The sequence below is a fragment of the Trichechus manatus genome, unplaced genomic scaffold (genome assembly GCF_000243295.1).
Source record: "Trichechus manatus latirostris isolate Lorelei unplaced genomic scaffold, TriManLat1.0 scaffold00067, whole genome shotgun sequence".
In the NCBI taxonomy this organism is placed as follows: domain Eukaryota; kingdom Metazoa; phylum Chordata; class Mammalia; order Sirenia; family Trichechidae; genus Trichechus; species Trichechus manatus.
In genome coordinates, this window is record NW_004444003.1 from 5,229,057 (window position 1) to 5,246,495 (window position 17,439).

The window sequence follows — 17,439 nt, forward strand, 5'->3', positions numbered from 1 at the left end:
GTCATTCCTGAGGGTCACCCGTCAGCCAAAGATTAGACAGGCCCATAAAACAAAATGGGACTACATGGGCACACCAGCCCAGGGGCAAGTACAAGAAGGCAGGAGAGGACAAGAAAGCTGGTAATGGGGAACCCAAGGTTGAGAATGGGAGTGTTGACGTGTTGTAGGGTTGGCAACCAATGTCACAAAACAATATGTGTATTAATGGTTTCAGGAGAAACTAGTTTGCTCTGTAAACCTTCATCTAAAGTACAATAAAAAAAAGTTAAAAAAGAAAATGTGCATCAGATAACAGAATTTATCTATTGCATCATCCTTGAAAAACAATCTTTAACTCTTAAATGGAAAGAATCCATATAAAAATATGTAGAAAATCACTAAATACCATTTCTATCCAAAGAATTAGGTTCTATTAATTAACTAAGCTATCTCAAGGACCAACGGCTCATACGTTTAGTTGGCTTTCTAAAAGAAAGAATTATCATCATTTTTATTCTGAAACAGTCAATTGTTCATTGCTATTAAGAAACATGGAAAGAGCCTTACCTCTGGAGGGAACTGCAGGAGGCCTGTCAATAAATTAAGTCTCCCCCTATGGGGCATCCCAATAATAACATCAGTTACTCCACTGTAGGCTGACATTTTCAACAGCTCATGGAAAAAGCCCATCATGCTTTCAGCCCCTTCGCCTCCATATCGCTTCACAGTGGCAAATTTGGTGGCCAAAAAGTGGTCAAACTCCTATAGAACATCACAGCAGACACATTAGTTACAAGAAGATAGCTGACTACTCCAGTGAAAGACAGACATGTTTATGTATGTTGTAAAAAGATACCACACTACTTCAAGTGGCTTGAGCAATGCCCCTTTGCTATATATCCCAGAGATGGACATAGTAATACTGAGCACAGTAGGAAAAGCTTTGCATAGGGCACTAGACAAAAGTGGGGGGTACAAGGAGAGTAACCTAAATGGTAGAATAATTTACTCAAAAAGGAACTCCCTCTGAATGCATTTTCTCCCAGCATAGGAAGGAGATGACCTTAGATTCTGCTGCCTCTCTCAGTACTTCAGTTCTAGTATAGGGCTCTACAGTGTTATTTTATCAAAGTTGCAAACTATACAACTTGGGAGTAGGCTTCTTATCATATAAGAATGCCTGAGTCCTGATCACAGCCCTGACACAGACTGAATTCCATTAATTTTTACTGAAAGCCTCCTCGATGCATAGTCCTTTTGATCACTTGAGGAAATAAAGAGAGAAGTCAGATCTTAAGGATTTTGTAATCTTCTGTAGAAAGAATAGGTGTTTTGACTGAGGAGAACCCATAGCTCAGTTATTTGAGGATCTACTCTTTTCTATCTAGAATAAATTAAAAGGGTATGTGTGTTATATTGTCTGCTGTGTTGAGGGAATGGTGGGGGTAAGTTCAGAGGGTTAATGCCTTAATTCCCTTTCTTCAATATTTATATCTGTGTAGGAAATGAGATGACCTATTCCATAAATATTAGCCTCTACTTTTATACCTGAGATTCTAACATTAGTTTTGACAGATGTTTTCGCTCTTCTGTGGTAAACGTCTCCTTTTTCAGCTCCTCAAATCGCCTGGCAAACCAGTCTTTCTCCTCCTGGCTCTGAAGTTGGGAGGTTTCAATAGAAATTTCTCCACAGTAGATTTGGTTGAGATAGGCTAATACTTCCTCAAGAGAGGCCTCTTCCTTCCCCATGTTCAATAATCCTATAAAATGGAATCAAAGGGATAATTTTAAAGAATAATCAACTGTGTACAGAACAAATTATAGAACACACCAAAATAATAGTTTCAAGTCAGAGAATTTTATTCCTAATAACTTGGGTCATTATCAGTGCTTATCTAGATTTTTTTTAAGGCAAAACTAGAAATATGGCCAAAGGCCATAAAGTAGTAAAACTAGGAAGGGAAAAAAATAATCTTTTTAACAAGAACACAGCCCTATTGTTTTATGCCAAGTTTTAATTCTACAGTAAGTTCAAACTAAAATGAAACCTATATTCATCTGCTTTATAGCTAAAAATCACATATTCTGCCTTTAACTAAAATATTTATCTACCAAAATATTCAAATCTTATGAATATCTACAAATCAATGTCTATCATTGAGCAGTTGATCTTAGTGTGAATTTAAACATAAATTAATATTAATATCAAAGCTACATTTTAAGGTAAGAGGAAATGTACCTGAATCTCAGCCAAACAAAGGGAAGGTTCCTATGATAGTTCATTAGCTCAGCACCAAATCAGCTATCAGTCATCAATTACTTCTCTAATCCCACAACATAGATTTAACAAACCAACATTTACTTTATATTGTTTATGGTTTCTTAAATAAGCTTTAACTCTTTGATATTGATTGACCATTCAATTGTAAAAATTGCTTTGGGTTTCTTGTATTTTCTGTTATTTTTATGAGCTACATGTATCTCAGACACCTCTAAAAAAGAGGGATATAGAGATATGTAGTTATAGATAAACAGTAATTTAGCTATATGTAGTTAAAGATAACTTTGTTCATCCAATAAGCAGGTATGGAGGATCGATGCATGCCAGGAACTCTGTTGGCACTAGAGTGTACAAACATGACTAAGAGATGGTCTTTTCCCTCAAGGAAAATCATAGCCTTACGGGGGAAGAAAGATTTAGAGACATATACCGACAATACAATGTCATATACCAACCAAACCAAACCCGTTGACATGGAGTCGATTCTGACTCATAGCGACTCTGCAGACTGGTGGTTTCTTCCAGTAAGAAGAATGTACTTTGAGTTAAGTAACTTCATGTTTCTGTCATATGCCGAATGGTTTGAGAATATTTTGAAGGTAGTTTTATTCTGATATCAAGCTAAGTGTTTTGTTTGTTTTGGTAAACGTGCTATTGTTGAGGGTTGCCTACAGCACTATGAGAGCATAGATGAGGGAATATTGAACTCTACCTTGGCAAGCTCTGGGTAGCTCTGCTTCACAGAGCAGGATGCTTGTTGAATCTCACCCCTTGAAGAGGATCCCACAAAAGAGATGAAAAAGAAAGTCTGAAAGGCAGAGGAGGGAGGACAGGAAAGAGGAGTGTTATGGGAACCAAGACTATCCAAATTCTTCTCTAAGGCTGTTGAGGGTTATGTGTGTGTGGTCGGCGGGTGGGGAGGAGAGTGGGATGGGCAGGCTGGAGTCCTTAGAAATCAAAGGAGAGTGTTCTCGAATGTAAGCTTGGAGTAGTTCAAAATATCAAATACAAAAGGGCAGCAGGGCAGAAAAGTAATTTCAAAAAAAGAAAAAAATGAGTGTAAGTCTGGTCAGCAAGAGGAGTGAGCATGTTCTCATTTTCTGACAGAAAACACAGTCAAAAAAGTGGAAGAAAGTCACTTTTTCTAGAGCACCAAAGAAGGAAATGGTCAGCAGTTTGTAGTGTTACTAAAAAAAAATCAAATAAGGACTAAAATGTTCTATTGGATTTGGCAGTTAAGTGGACTGGTGAAGTCTGCAAGAGAAATTTCAGTAGAGCAATAGAGGAAAAGGGAGACTGAAGTTGGTATAATAGTAAATTAAAAAGGCATTGCCCTCGAGTTGATTCCGACTCATAGTGATACTATAGGACAGAGTAGAACTGCCCCATGGGGTTTCCAAGGAGCTGCTGGTGGATTCGAACTGCTGACCTTTTGGTTAGCAGCCAAACACTTAACTACTGTGCCATAAATTAGAGGTAAGGAAATAGATATGATTTCCACAGGCTATTCAAGAATTTAGGCTAGAAAAGTAAGAAACATAAGGTGGTAGTTAAAAAGGGAGGGGGAAGATGAAGGAAGGATCTTAAAGATGTAAAAACCTTGATTTTCTTTCTATGCTGAAAAGAAACCCGTAGAGGAGTTGAACATTTGGAAAAAGAGGAAATAATTAATGAACTGAGATCCCAGAGGAGGCAAAGGGAGCAAGATCCATAGGTTGGTAGAAGGATTAGCAAAGGATAAGCTAAGAGATGCTTCTTCCTCAAGGAAGGTGAAAGAGTTGTGGTTGGGTCTAGAACTAGATAACTTTGTAAGTCAGGGAGGAAAAGCAGTTCCTATCAGTGAAGTAGGAGAGTGAGGGTGAGGGCAGAAAGGGCAGGCATCACTTTAAGAGGGCAGAAGGAGTAGGGATATTTTAAGATGAGTCTTAATGGGAGATGACCAAGGATGAATCAAGGGAGAGCTGGGTGGCATTAAGAGAATAGGATTGACTAAAATCATGAACCTGGAGTGGAACCATGGTTGCATGTATCAGTCATGCTTAGTTCACTAGAAGGCCTGAAAAATTCATATCGTTGTACTAATATAGTTGGAAATCTGTAGAACAAATGTAGCAGAAGATAAGGACACAAGAAAGTTGAAGGGTGGTAGTGAACTGGTTGAAATGAGGGGGCTTATATTGGGAAGCAAAGGAGAAAAAGCCAGAAAGGAATTGGTTAACTGGGAAAAAATGCAGAAGCTAAAGAACCAGGGGTCAGACTGAGCTCAAAGCTCAGTGGTAGTGGGCCTGGTAAAGTAAAATAGCTGGAAGGATGGACTGCTTATGGTAAGAGTGTTAAATGTTGGAATTAAGATTTCAGAGGCATAGCAGCTAAAGTGGAATGTAGGTGATAGTCTTGGACTAAAGAAAGCCACAGTGGTAGACTGTGCTGTTAGATGCATTGCTGATGTGGATGTTCAAGTCTCCCATGTAATGGCAGCAGTTGTCATGAAGAGGAAGATTCTGAGTCAGATAGCACAGGGAATGTACTGGAGGTCAGTAGTTGCTGTAATAAGGCAAAAGAAGGTATATCCATATGGCATGAGTTACAAAGCAGGAGGAATTTATCTTAGAAGGTGGAAGGAAGCAGCCATGTAGGGCTTCCTGTATCCTTCCTGCTCCCCTGAGACTTGAAATATATCAGAGAGAGAAAACAGGCAGCTTCTACTTGAGAGCTGCAAAAGAACAGGGAATTTTAAGAAACTTTAACTTTCAGACTGCAGTTAAGACAGAAACATTGCTGGAATGTTGTGTAAATAAGTTGAGAATGGGAGTGTGCAATGGAATGGGGTTCTAAAGGACACAGTAAAGAGTTGGAGGAGATAACAGTGGAAGGAAGATGAAATAAAGGAGAAGAATCATATGAGTAGATCAGCGATATCAGATGACCAAGGACTTGACATTTTGGGCAGTGACTGAGACAACAACATATACACACACAACCTTAATTCCAAATGTCTTCTGGCATTAAGTCAGTATATACACACTTCAAACTTTTCATTCAACTGTCCCTGTCCTCAACACATATGTAATCAACTACTACTCAACATATAACATTTTATAGATCACAGAATATCTTCACATACATTTTAATTTTGGCAGAGTTTTCTTTTTCAAAGATTGAATATTACAAAAATGGCCTCAACTCTATTTCCCATCCTACATGTTCTTCCAGAGCCTTGCCACTCCCCCACCGAGAATGGTGTCTATATCCCCTCCCCTTGAACCTGGGAAGCCTTTGTAACTGCCTTGACTAGTAGAATTTGGCAGAAGTGACACCATGTGACTCTCAAGGCTAGGTCATAAAAAGCCAAATACAGTTTCTGCCTGGCTCTCTCTGTGGAGACACACACCTTTAGAATCCTGAGCTACCATATAAGAAATCTGGCTACTCTGAAGCCACCAAGCTGGAGAAACCATGTGGAGAGACTACACAGGCATAGAGAGAAAAACCCAAGGAGCTGAGTTCCAACCCCCAGCTGTTTGAGTCACAGACCCGAGATATGTGAGTGATCAAATCTTTAGATGACTCTAGCCTGACCATTGTCTGACTACAACCTCATGAGAGACCCCAACTGAGAATGACTTACCTGGGCTCAGTCAATCCCCAGAACCACAAGAGAATAAAGTGTTGTGGTTTTAAAGCCACTAAGTTTTGAGGTAGTTTATAAATAAATAAATTTATAAACAATAACTAGCCAGGATATTGCTAATTGATAAATAACCAGAATTTGACATTTCCAAGATTAACTTTAAGAAATAACATGAGACAAGACCCCAAGATCATGATTGGTGATACAGGACCAACTTTTTTTAAGTTCCCAAGCTAGCAAAAGTACAAAGTTTTGGGGGAGAACATAGGAGGTAGTAGACAGCACAGGCTTTGAAAGTAGTCAGACCTAAGTCAGGGCCAAGATGGCGGAGTAGTCAGATGCTTCCTGTGGTCCCTCTTATAACAAAGACACCCAAAAACAAGTAAATCAATTATATACGACAATCTAGGAGTTCTGAACATCAAAGACAAAGTTGAGGAGTTGGACTGAGCGGCAGGGGGAGGGACAGACTGTTCAGAAGCAGCGAGGATTTGCCAGACCTGACCTGGCCAGCACTCTGCAGGCTGGACAGGCTGGTGCACGCAGGCTGAGGCAAGCAGCAGAACTCAGGACACATTTTCCACATCAGGAGAAACCAAGTGGTGGAGAGTCTGCACAGACCTCTGGAGTCAGGGGGAAGTGGTGCTGGATCTGCAAAAGTTAAGTGCAAGCATCTGACCTACAGCGCAGTATCAAAATAACACTTCCCTCTCTGGGAAGTGCCTCTCTCCCCCTCACCCACACCCTCCCAGCTCTGCTCCAGTCCCAGTCTAGCTTCAGTGATTGCCTAGCCCCCGGCCCAGAAGTAGGACCCATGACAGGTGCCCAAGTCAGTCTCCAGGCTTTGAAGAGGGAAAAAATAAACAAACAGGAAAAAAGAATCTACCAGCTTCCCTAAGCCGGGACCGCAGGGCAGGCACTGCTGCTTTGCCTAGGCATAGGCATCAGGGGTCCACTGACTTCAAATGCCTTTCACCCCTGCCTAGACCTGAGTGGGCCGATTTCAACAGCGTAGGCCCTTATTAGCATAGTACAAGAGGGTATATGCCTGAAGCCTATTTTCAACTGTGCCAGCTAAGGGGCAGTGGCAGATTCATGACATTTGACACTGTCCTGTGCATTAAGCAGGGTCCTCACCTACCCACATCAGGGGTCTGAGGACAGATGGTGCAACCCACTCCACCTAGCCACCCACAACAGGGATCTGAGAATAAGTGGTGCCTCTCAGTCCTTACAGCCAACAGCACTGGGTACCCAAAGTCCAGCTGCAAAACCTACCCACCTATGAACTCTAGGGAACAGGGACATGCCTTCCACCCAGGCACTCAGGGGCAGCCATCAACCCCCTACCTGACTCACTACATAACCCCCTACTGCAGCCAGATACCTGTGCCTCTTCCAATCACCCCTATGTAGCCCTGCCCATCTAGAACTGCAGGTGAGAGCCTGCACCACACACTCGGTGATTGACGAACTGGACAACTGAGCTGAATCCACACAAGAAAGTAAACAGCCTCCTGGGCTCTCATACCTAGTAGCAGCTCTAACCACCTGGTGACAGGATGAGAGAGCTTCAAAGACACCAATAATCAAAGTAGCTCACGTGACAAGCCTATTTGGGCATATCAAAATAAAACCAAGCAAGAAGCTAGGACAAAGTAAGCAAACATAAAATAAATAAACATAATAACTTATTAATGGCTCGGAGACAACAGTTAATACCAAATCACATAAAGAGGCAGATCATGGCAGCTTCAGCAAGCAACCAAAACAAAGAACCAGGAAACCACCAGAGGAAGAGAAGGTCTTGGAATTACTGGAGGTAGAATTCAAAAAATTAATATACAGAGCTCTTCAAGAGATCAGGAAGGAGATTATGCAAACCGCAGACCAAGCCAAGGAACACACAAAGCAACAGAGGAATTTAGGTAGATAATACAAGAGCAAAATGACAAATTTAACAGGTTGCAAGCATCCATAGAGAGACAGCAAATAGAAATCCAAAAGATATAATAATAGAATTTCAGAATTAGACAACTCAATAGAAAGTCATAGGAGCATAATTAAGGCAATGGAAGTCAGAATTAGTAAGACTGAAGATAAAGTACTTGACACCAACTTACTTGAGGAAAAATCAGATAAACGAATTTAAAAAATGAAGAAACACTAAGAATTATGTGGGACTATCAAGAGGAATAACCTACAAGAGATTGGAGTACAAGAACAGAGGGGATAACAGAAAATACAGAGAGAATTGTTGAAGATTTGTTGGCTGAAAACTTCCCTGATATCATGAAAGATCAGAAGACATCTATCCAAGATGCTCATCGAACCCCACACAAGGTAGATCCCAAAAGAAAGTCACCAGGACGTATTATAATCAAACTTGCCAAAACCAGTCAGCACAACTGGACTAAACCAAAAGCTAAGAAGTTTCCTGAACACAACCAAACACTTCGAGGGACAGAGTAGTAGGGGCTGGGTCTGGAACATCTAGGTCAATTGCCATTACAAAGTTTATTAAGAAAATGTTCTGCATCCCACTTTGGTAAGAGGCGTCTGGGGTCTTAAAAGCTTGAGAGTGGCCATCTAAGATGCATCAATTTCTCCCAGCCCACTCGGAGCAAAGGAGAATGAAGACCACCAAAGACACAAGGGAAATATTAGCCCAAGAGACAAAAGGGCCACATAAACCAGAGACTCCATCAGCCTGAGACCAGAAGAACTAGATGGTGTCCAGTTACCACCAGTGACCACCCTGACAGGGAACACAACACAGAGTCCCTGATGGAGCAGGAGAAAAGTGGAGTGCAGAACACAAATTCATATAAAAAGACCAGACTTAATGGTCTGACTGAGACTGGAGGAACCCTCAAAGCCATGCCCCCCAGACACTCTGTTAACCCAGATCTGAAACCATTCCTGAAGCCCACTCTTCAGACAAAGATTAGGCTGGACTATAAAACATAAAATAATTCTTGGGAAGAGTGTGCTTTTTAGTTCAAGCAAACACACGAGACCAAATGGGCAGCTCCTGTCTGGAGGCAGGATGAGAAAGCAGAAAGGGACAAGAGTTGGTTGGATGGACACGGGAAACTTGGGGTGGAAAGGAGGGAGTGTTCTGTCACATTATAGGGATTGCAACTAGTGTCACATAACAATATGTGTATAAATTTTTGTATGAGGAATTAACTTGAGGTATAAACTTTCACCTAAAGCACAATTAAAAAAAAAGAAAGTAGTCAGACCTGGGTTGTTATCGTCCCACCTCTGCCACTTTCTAGCTACAAGTTACTTAAATTCTCAGCATCTCCATAAAGACAGTAGTAACTACTTTTGGGGGTGATGGTGAGAATGTATTGACATACATAAAGTGTCTGGCATGTGTTGTTGTTATTGTTGGGTGCCATAGAGTCAATTTCGACTCAGCAACACCATGTGACAGAGTAGAACTGCCCCATAGGGTTTTCTAGGCTGTTATCGTTATAGGAGCAGATTTCCAGGTCTTTCTCCCATGGAGCTACTGTGTGGGTTCGAACTGTCAACCTTTTGGTTAGCAGCCGAGCGCTTAACCATTGTACCACCAGGGCTCCCCTGGCACATATGGAAGCTCAATAAGTTTTGAACACAAGAAACAAGCCGTCTCAGAAGACCACTCTAGAGCCTCAAGACTCCTCCTCCCTGACAGCACTTGAAACATGCTCCTCTTTGTCTCCTCAGACCCCATGAAAGCCTCGGCTCCAGTGGGCACACAGCTTCTTCAAGAACAGAGAATAGAGTTTGTTATGGATTGAACTGTGTCTCCCAAACAGGTATGTTGAAGTTCTAACCCCTGGTACCTGTGAGCATGACTTTTTGGAAATATGGTCTTTAAAGACGCTATCAATTAAGTTAACATGAGGTCATACTGGAGCAGGGCACAGACACAGGGGGAAGGAGGCCATACCACTATGGAGGCAGAGATTAGAATTATGTTGCAGCTACAAACCAGAGAATACCTGGGGCTACCAGAAGCTGAGAGAAACAAGGAAGTATCTTCCCCTAGAGGCTCAGAGAGAGTATGGCCCTGCTGGCACCCTGAATTCTAACTTCTCTTCTCCAGAACTGTGAGAGAATAAATTTTTGTCATTTTTAAGCAACGCACTTTGTGGTGCTTTGTTATGACAGCCCAAAGATAGTAATACAGAAACCCAGCTCATGTTGGCAGTTCTCTACTCCCACCACGGCTGTTAACGAGCTTTACCTGTGGTATTAAAGGGTCCTTGAAGGGTCTGCACAAGATTTTGGATTTCAGACACGTTCTCCAGCAGGGCTTGTCCAGTAAAGAGGGGGTTGATTTTCGCAGCTTTATGACCATGTTCACGATATACTGTCACCAATCTGGCAAGGCTGTGATCAACTAACTCAGGGGAAAACAAAACAATACAAACAGTTTAGGAAATGCCCACAAGCGCAAAATCAGCTTTTAAAAGAAGCCTTTGTGGCTTTAGACATTTTTTACTCATTGCTCCTACCCACCACATCTGCCATTGGTTTTCAGGTTTAAAGACTATCAGAATCTGGGTAAACACATATATTTTCCTGAAATTTATCTCATGATAGCTGAAGCCACTGGAGAAAAAAAGAAAACAGACCTGAGTGCACATTTGTAAAAAAAAAAAAGCTATGTAGATAAACATTAGAAGGAAATACCCCAAATTGAAAATAACTGCTAAAATGCTGAGATGATGGATAACTATACTTTTTCCTGAAATATTTTCATATGTTATACCTTGTATCTTACATAAAAAATAAAAATTTGCAGGTAGAACTACAAAATCAATTTTTCATTTCCTCCCTTACGTCTTAAAGACCACAGGTACATAGTTATTTTATAACTCATAAAATCTTAGACTAGGAAAAGATTTTAGAGATTATCTTGTCACTCATATAATGCAAAAAAAAAAAAAAAATCCCCTTTATAAAGCCTAGATGGGTAACTGCCTGGCCTCCACTTAAATGGAAGTCATTATCTTTCAATAAACCCAATCCTATCTTAGACTATTTCATTGTTGTGATTGCTGTTAGGTGCTGTTGAGTCGGTTCCAACTCACAGCAACCCTATGTACAACAGAATGAAACACTGACTCATCCTGTGCCATCCTCACAATCATTGTTATGCCTGAGCCCACTGTTGCAGCCACTGTGTCAATCCATCTTTTTGAGGGTCTTCCTCTTTTTCGCAGACCCTCTACTTTACCAAGCATAATGTCCTTCTCCAGAGACTGGTCCCTCCTGATAACATGTCCCAAGTATGTGACATGAAGTCTTGCCATCCTTGCTTCTAATGAACGATCTGGTTGTACTTCTTCCGAGACAGATTTGTTCGTTCTTTTGGCAGTCCACAATATATTCAATATTCTTCACCAACACCATAATTAAAATGCATCAGTTCTTCTTGGTCTTCCTTATTCATTGCCCAGCTTTCACATGCTTCTAAGGCAATTGAAAACACTTTGGCTTGGGTCAGGTGTATCTTAGTCCTTAAAGTGACATCTTTGCTTTTTAACACTTTAAAGAGGTCTTTTGCGGCAGATTTGCCCAAGGCAATGCGTCATCTGATTTCTTGACTGCTGCTTCCATGGCTGTTGATTGCGGATCCAAGTAAAATGAAATCATTGACAACTTTAATATTTTCTCCGTTTATCATGATGTTGCTTATTGGTCCAGTTGTGAGGATTTTTGTTTTCTTCATGTTGAGGTGTAATCCATACTGAAGGCTGTGGTCTTTGATCTTCATCTGTAAGTACTTCAAGTCCTCTTCAATTTCTGCAAGTAAGGTTGTGTCATCTGCATAATGCAGGTTGTTAATGAGTATTCCTCCAATCTGGATATCCCGTTCTTCTTCATATAGTCCAGCTTCTTGGATTATCTGCTCAGCATAAAGATTGAATAAGTATGGTGAAAGCTTACAACCCTGACACACATCTTTCTTGATTTTAAACCCTGCAGTATTCCTTTGTTCTGTTCAAACAACTGCCTCTTGGTCTAAGTATGGTTCCTATGAGCACAATTAAGTGTTCTGGAATTCCCATTCTTCAAAATGTTATCCATAATTTGTTATTATCCACACAGTCTAATGCCTTTGCATAGTCAACAAAACACAAGTCAACATCCTTCTGGTATTCTCTGCTTTCAGCCATGATCCATTTGACAATGATATCCCTGGTTCCATGTCCTCTTCTGAACCTGGCTTGAATTTCTGGCAGTTCCTGTCGATGTACTGCTACAAGCGCTTTTGAATGATCTTCAGCAAAATTTTACTTGTGTGTGATATTAATGATATTGTTCAATAATTTCCGTATTTTGTTGGATCACCTTTCTTTGTAATGGGTACAAACATGGATCTCTTCCAGTCAGTTCGCCAGGTAGCTGTCTTCCAAATTTCTTGGCATAGACTAGTGAGCGCTTCCAGCACTGCATCCATTCGTTGAAACATCTCAGTTGGTATTCCATCAATTCCTAGAGCCTTGATTTTTGCCAATGCTTTCAGTGCAGCTTGGACTTCTTCCTTTAGTACCATTGGCTCTTGATCATATGCTACCTCCCAAAATTGTTGAACATCGACCAATTCATTTTGGTACAGTGACTGTATATTCCTTCCATCTTCTTTTGATGTTTCCTGTGTTGTTTAATATATTCCCCTTAGAATCCTTCACTACTGCAACTCGAGGCTTGAAGTTTTTCTTCAGTTCTTCCAGCTTGAGAAATGCTGAGTGTGTTCTTCCCTTTTGCTTTTCTATCTCCAGGTGTTTGCACAATTTCATTATAATACTATACTTTGTCTTCTCAAGCTACCCTTTGAAATCTTCTGTTCAGCTCTTTTACTTCATCATTTCTTTCTTTCGCTTTAGCTATTCAACGTTCAAGAGCAAGTTTCAGAGTCTCTACTGACATCCATTTTGGTATTTTCTTTCTGTCTTTTTAATCACCTCTTGATTTTTTCATGTATGGTGTCCTTGATGTCATTCCACAACTCATCTGTTCTTTGGTCATTAGTGTTCAATGCATCAAACCTATTCTTGAGGTGGTCTCTAAATTCAGGTGGGATATACTCAAGCTTGTACTTTGGCTCTCATGGACTTGTTCTATTTTTCTTCAACTTCAACTTGAACTTGTATATGAGCAATTAATGGTCTGTTCCACAATCGGCCCCGACCTTGTTCTTACTGATGATACTGAGCTTCTCCATAGTCTCTTTCCACAGATGTAGTAGGTTTGATTCCTGTGTATTCCATCTGGTGAGGTCCACATGTATAGCTGCCATTTATGTTGTTAAAAAAAGGTATCTGCAATGAAGTTATTGGTCTTGCAAAATTCTATCATGCGATCTCTGGCATCATTTCTATCACCAAGGCCATATTTTCCAACTACTGATCCTTCTTCTTTGTTTCCAACTTTTGCATTCCAATCACCAGTAACTGTCAATGCATCCTGATTGCATGTTTGTTCAATTTCAGATTGCGGAAGTTGATAAAAATCTTCAATTTCTTCATCTTTGGCCTTAGTGGTTGGTGCGTAAATTTGAATAACAGTCGTATCAACTGATCTTCCTTGTAAATGTATGGATATTACCCTATCACTGACAGCACTGTACTTCAGGATAGTTCTTGAAATGTTCTTTTTAACAATGAGTGCGATGCCATTCCTCTTCAATTTGTCATGATTGTGTGATTCGAAATAGCCAATACCAGTCCATTTCAGCTTACTAATGCCTAGGATATTGACGTTTATGCATTCCATTTCATTTCTGATGACTTCCAATTTTCCAAGATTCATACTTCATACTTTCCACATTCCGATTATTAATGGATGTTTACAGCTGTTTATTGTATTTTGAGTTGTGCGAAATAAGCAAATGAAGGCCCTGAAAACTTGACTCCAACCACATCAATTAAGGTAGACTCTACTTTGAGGCGGCAGCTCTTCCTCAGTCTTATTTTGAGTGTCTTCCAACCTGAGGGCTCATCTTCTGGCACTGTATCAGACAGTGTTCTGCTGCTATTCATAAGGTTTCCATTGGCCAATTTTTTCAGAAGTAGACTGCCACTTCCTTCTTCCTAGTCTGTCTTAGTCTAGAAGCTCTGTTCAAATCTATTCACAAGGGTGACCCTGCTGGTATTTGAAATGCCAGTGGCATAGCTTCCAGTATCACAGCAACATGCAAGCCACCACAGTATGACAAACTGACAGACATATGGTGGTATTCTGAATCTTATTTAAGTTTTCAGTCCCTGTTCTATAACGTAGAAAACTTTCTGTACTAGGTTGAATTTGTTGTTGTTGTTGCATGTCAATGAACTGTTTTCAACTCATAGTGACCCCATGTGACAGAGCAGAACTGCTCCATAGGGTTTTCTTGGCTGTAACCTTACAGAAACAGATTGCCAGGTCTTTCTCCAGCAGAGGTACTGAGTGGGTTCAAACCACCAACCTTTCAGTTAGCAGCTGAGCAAATAACCATTTACACCACCAGGGTTCCTCTGGGTTGAAGAGTATTGCCCCAAAATTTGTGTCCAACTCAGAACCTCAGAATGTGATCTTATTTGGGAATAGTGTCTTTGCAGATCTAACTAGTTAAGTGAAGATGAGGTCATGCAGGATTAGGGTGTGCCCTAAGTCCAATGACTGGTGTCCTTCTAAAAGGCCATGTGAAGACACACAGAGACACAGAAGGAAGAAGGCCATGTGAACACAGAAGAGAGATATAGCCACAAACCAAGGAATGCCAAGGATTGCTGGTAACTACCAGAAGCTAGGAAGAGACAAGGAAAGGTCCTCTCCTACATCTCCTACAGCCTTCAGAGAAAGCATAGCCCTAATGACACCATAATTTTGGACTTGCAGCCTCCAAAACTATGAGATAATAAATTTCCATTGTTTTAGGCCACCAAGTTTGTAGTAATGGTAGCCCTAGGAAACTAATATATCATCATATTTATGGCTAAAATCTAGATAGACTATATCTAAGGCATTGCCTTTATTGACTACTCTCTGCTTAAAAAAAAAAAAAAATGCTTGCCTAAGTTCTATGGCATCGCAAGCTCCTGATTTTCCTGCTACCTCACTGGTTACTCAGCTGCAGCCACTTCTGGGGGCTCCTCTTCTTTGTCCATCTCTAAAATATTGGTGTTCCTTGGGTCTGTCCAGGGCCTTCTCAATCTATTTCCTCTCTGGGTGGTCTCCTCCACTTTCCACGGCTTCCATTGTCATCTACACAACTACATGTTTAGGGTAATAAGTACAATAATAAATATACAGGGTTATTACCGTCCTCATAGGAATCTAGTGCCCCTACTGAAAACATGTTCTTAACGAACCCACGTCAGCTCTGAAAGATCACTGCTTCTACTTCTAACTGCTCACTAGCCAGGCTTTTAATGATACACTAGAATATCGATACGGGATTTGGCACAAAAGGACTCTGCTCACTCCAAAGAACATGTAGCACATACTGTTCTGGCAGATCCAGGGAGAGGAATATTCTCCTCCCCTACAGCTCTGGGCACAGCATCCTATACCCATGCTGATAGTCTACTTTCTCTCAGACCCTCCTTTCTTTGCTCTGATTTCTTCTAACAGACCAGTGTCACTTACCTTCCCTCTCTCCTCCCAGATGCTTCCACTGTGACCTCTGGGACTCTGTTTCATGATTAACAAACTTCACTATATTTCTTAACCTCTTCCCTGAACATTTCTTATACTCCTGGTCTTAACTGAAATCTGGTCTTCCCCAGAGGACATGAGTAGAAGGCAAAGCTGCTCCGTCTCCCACACCCACAGCCCTCACATTTTGAAGGTGGAGTCGAATCTTCCTCATTCCTCACTGACATTTCCATAGCATTACTCCTCTACCTTCTTATAAACCCCAAGTCTTCTGAGGGTCATGCAGTAACTATTATAACTCATCTCCATTTGTTTGTAGTAACTACAAAATAATGCTGTAAAAGAATGCTTAATGAAAAAGTTTCAGTCTATTTAGACAGAAAAAAAGACTCTAAAATGGTGCATATATAGCATGAGCCTACTTTGTATTAAAGTGGTTTGTGCATATGTGTGTGTAGAAAGAGAATTAGTGTATATATGAATGAAATTGACCAAAAACTTAACAATGATCATTCCTGAGTATAGAAATCCTGGTTTGTGTTTCCTTTCTGCTTCTTGTATTTTCTAAATTCTTCACAGTGAACATGCACAGTAGAGCTCTTTTAACTGCAGCCATTTAGCTGACTCGCTGCCACTGCACTCTGAAAGCTTTGGATTGGTAGACTCCTGTCTAGTACAGCTGGCACACCTGCCCTCACCAGTTGACTATATATTTGAAGAATCATATAGTTATATATGTTATATTTGTTCCTAAGCCTATTACTGTGGGAAAAAAAAGCAAAATATTGGGGAAGAAATCAGAAAGATCTAGAGATATTCTGCAAGCAGATTGCTTTCATAGGTTCTTTTCATTTCCAAGATTCGTGTATACACAAACAAAAATAAATATATACTTAAGTTAAAATAAAATACTTACATCATCTCTCATTTCTTTATGACATTTCTTTGTTGTTGTGTGCCATCAAGTCAATTCCAACTCATAGCAACCCTAGAAGACAGAGTCGAACTGCCCCACAGGGTTTCCTAGGTTGTAATCTTTATGGGAGCAGATCTCTAGGTCTTTCTCCTGTGGAGCTGCTGGGTGGATTCGAATCACCAACCTTTTAGTTAGCAGCCAAGCACTTAATCATTGCTCCACCAGGGCTCCTTCTGTGTCCCTTAAATTACTTTTTAAAACATTAGCTGACCAAGTTCCAGTTTCAAACGCTTTGGATAAAAGTGCTTCTCTTGTATTACTTTCGTAGCAAATAAGGAAATTAAAATATTTAAAAGGATGATATTATAGAAATAAACCAAAACTCATTGCTGTCAAGTTGTTTCTGACTCAGTGACCCTACAGAACAGAGCAGAACTGTCCCATAGGGTTTCCAAGGAGCGGCTGGTGGATTCCAACTGCCTACATTCTGGTTAGCAGCTGAGCTCTTAACCACTATACCACCAGGGCTCCCTTATAGCAAGAGAATGAATATATTCATTAAAAAAAAGGAGACCTGGTGACACAGTGGTTAAGCACTCAGCTGCTAACTGAAAGGTTGGCAGTTCGAACCCACCAGCTGCTCTGCGGGAGAAAGATGTGATAATCTGCTTCTGTAAAGATTTACAGCCTTGGAAATCCTATGGGGCAGTTCTGCCATCCTACAGGGTCGCTATGAATTGGAATTGACTCGATGGCAGTGGGTTTGGGTTTTTGGTATTCTAAAACACAACAACAACTTCCTGTTAAGAGATATTTTAGGCTGCAAGGCCCAACTCCCAGTCTGCAGCTGCAGCAATTAGGGAGGGAGGAAGAGTCTGCAAAGGAGCATAGGAAAACATTGGTAGTGATAGAAATTTTCATAGCTTGATCATGGTGGTGGTTTCACAATTATATATATCTACTAAAAGCCACATTGTACATTTTCAA

At 40.7% G+C, this 17,439-nt stretch overlaps 1 protein-coding gene across 1 annotated transcript in view; it reads right to left on the bottom strand.

The window, feature by feature from the left end:
• The window catches only part of DHTKD1 (dehydrogenase E1 and transketolase domain containing 1), a 75,036-nt gene that overhangs the window by 46,836 nt on the left and 10,761 nt on the right, over positions 1 to 17,439 (bottom strand). Inside the window, exons 2-4 of the mRNA XM_004379687.1 lie at positions 10,135 to 10,290; positions 1,528 to 1,739; positions 547 to 741 (exon numbers count right to left, since the gene is read on the bottom strand). Of these exons, the coding sequence (XP_004379744.1) occupies positions 547 to 741; positions 1,528 to 1,739; positions 10,135 to 10,290 (563 nt within the window). The remainder of the gene's footprint in view (positions 1 to 546; positions 742 to 1,527; positions 1,740 to 10,134; positions 10,291 to 17,439) is intronic.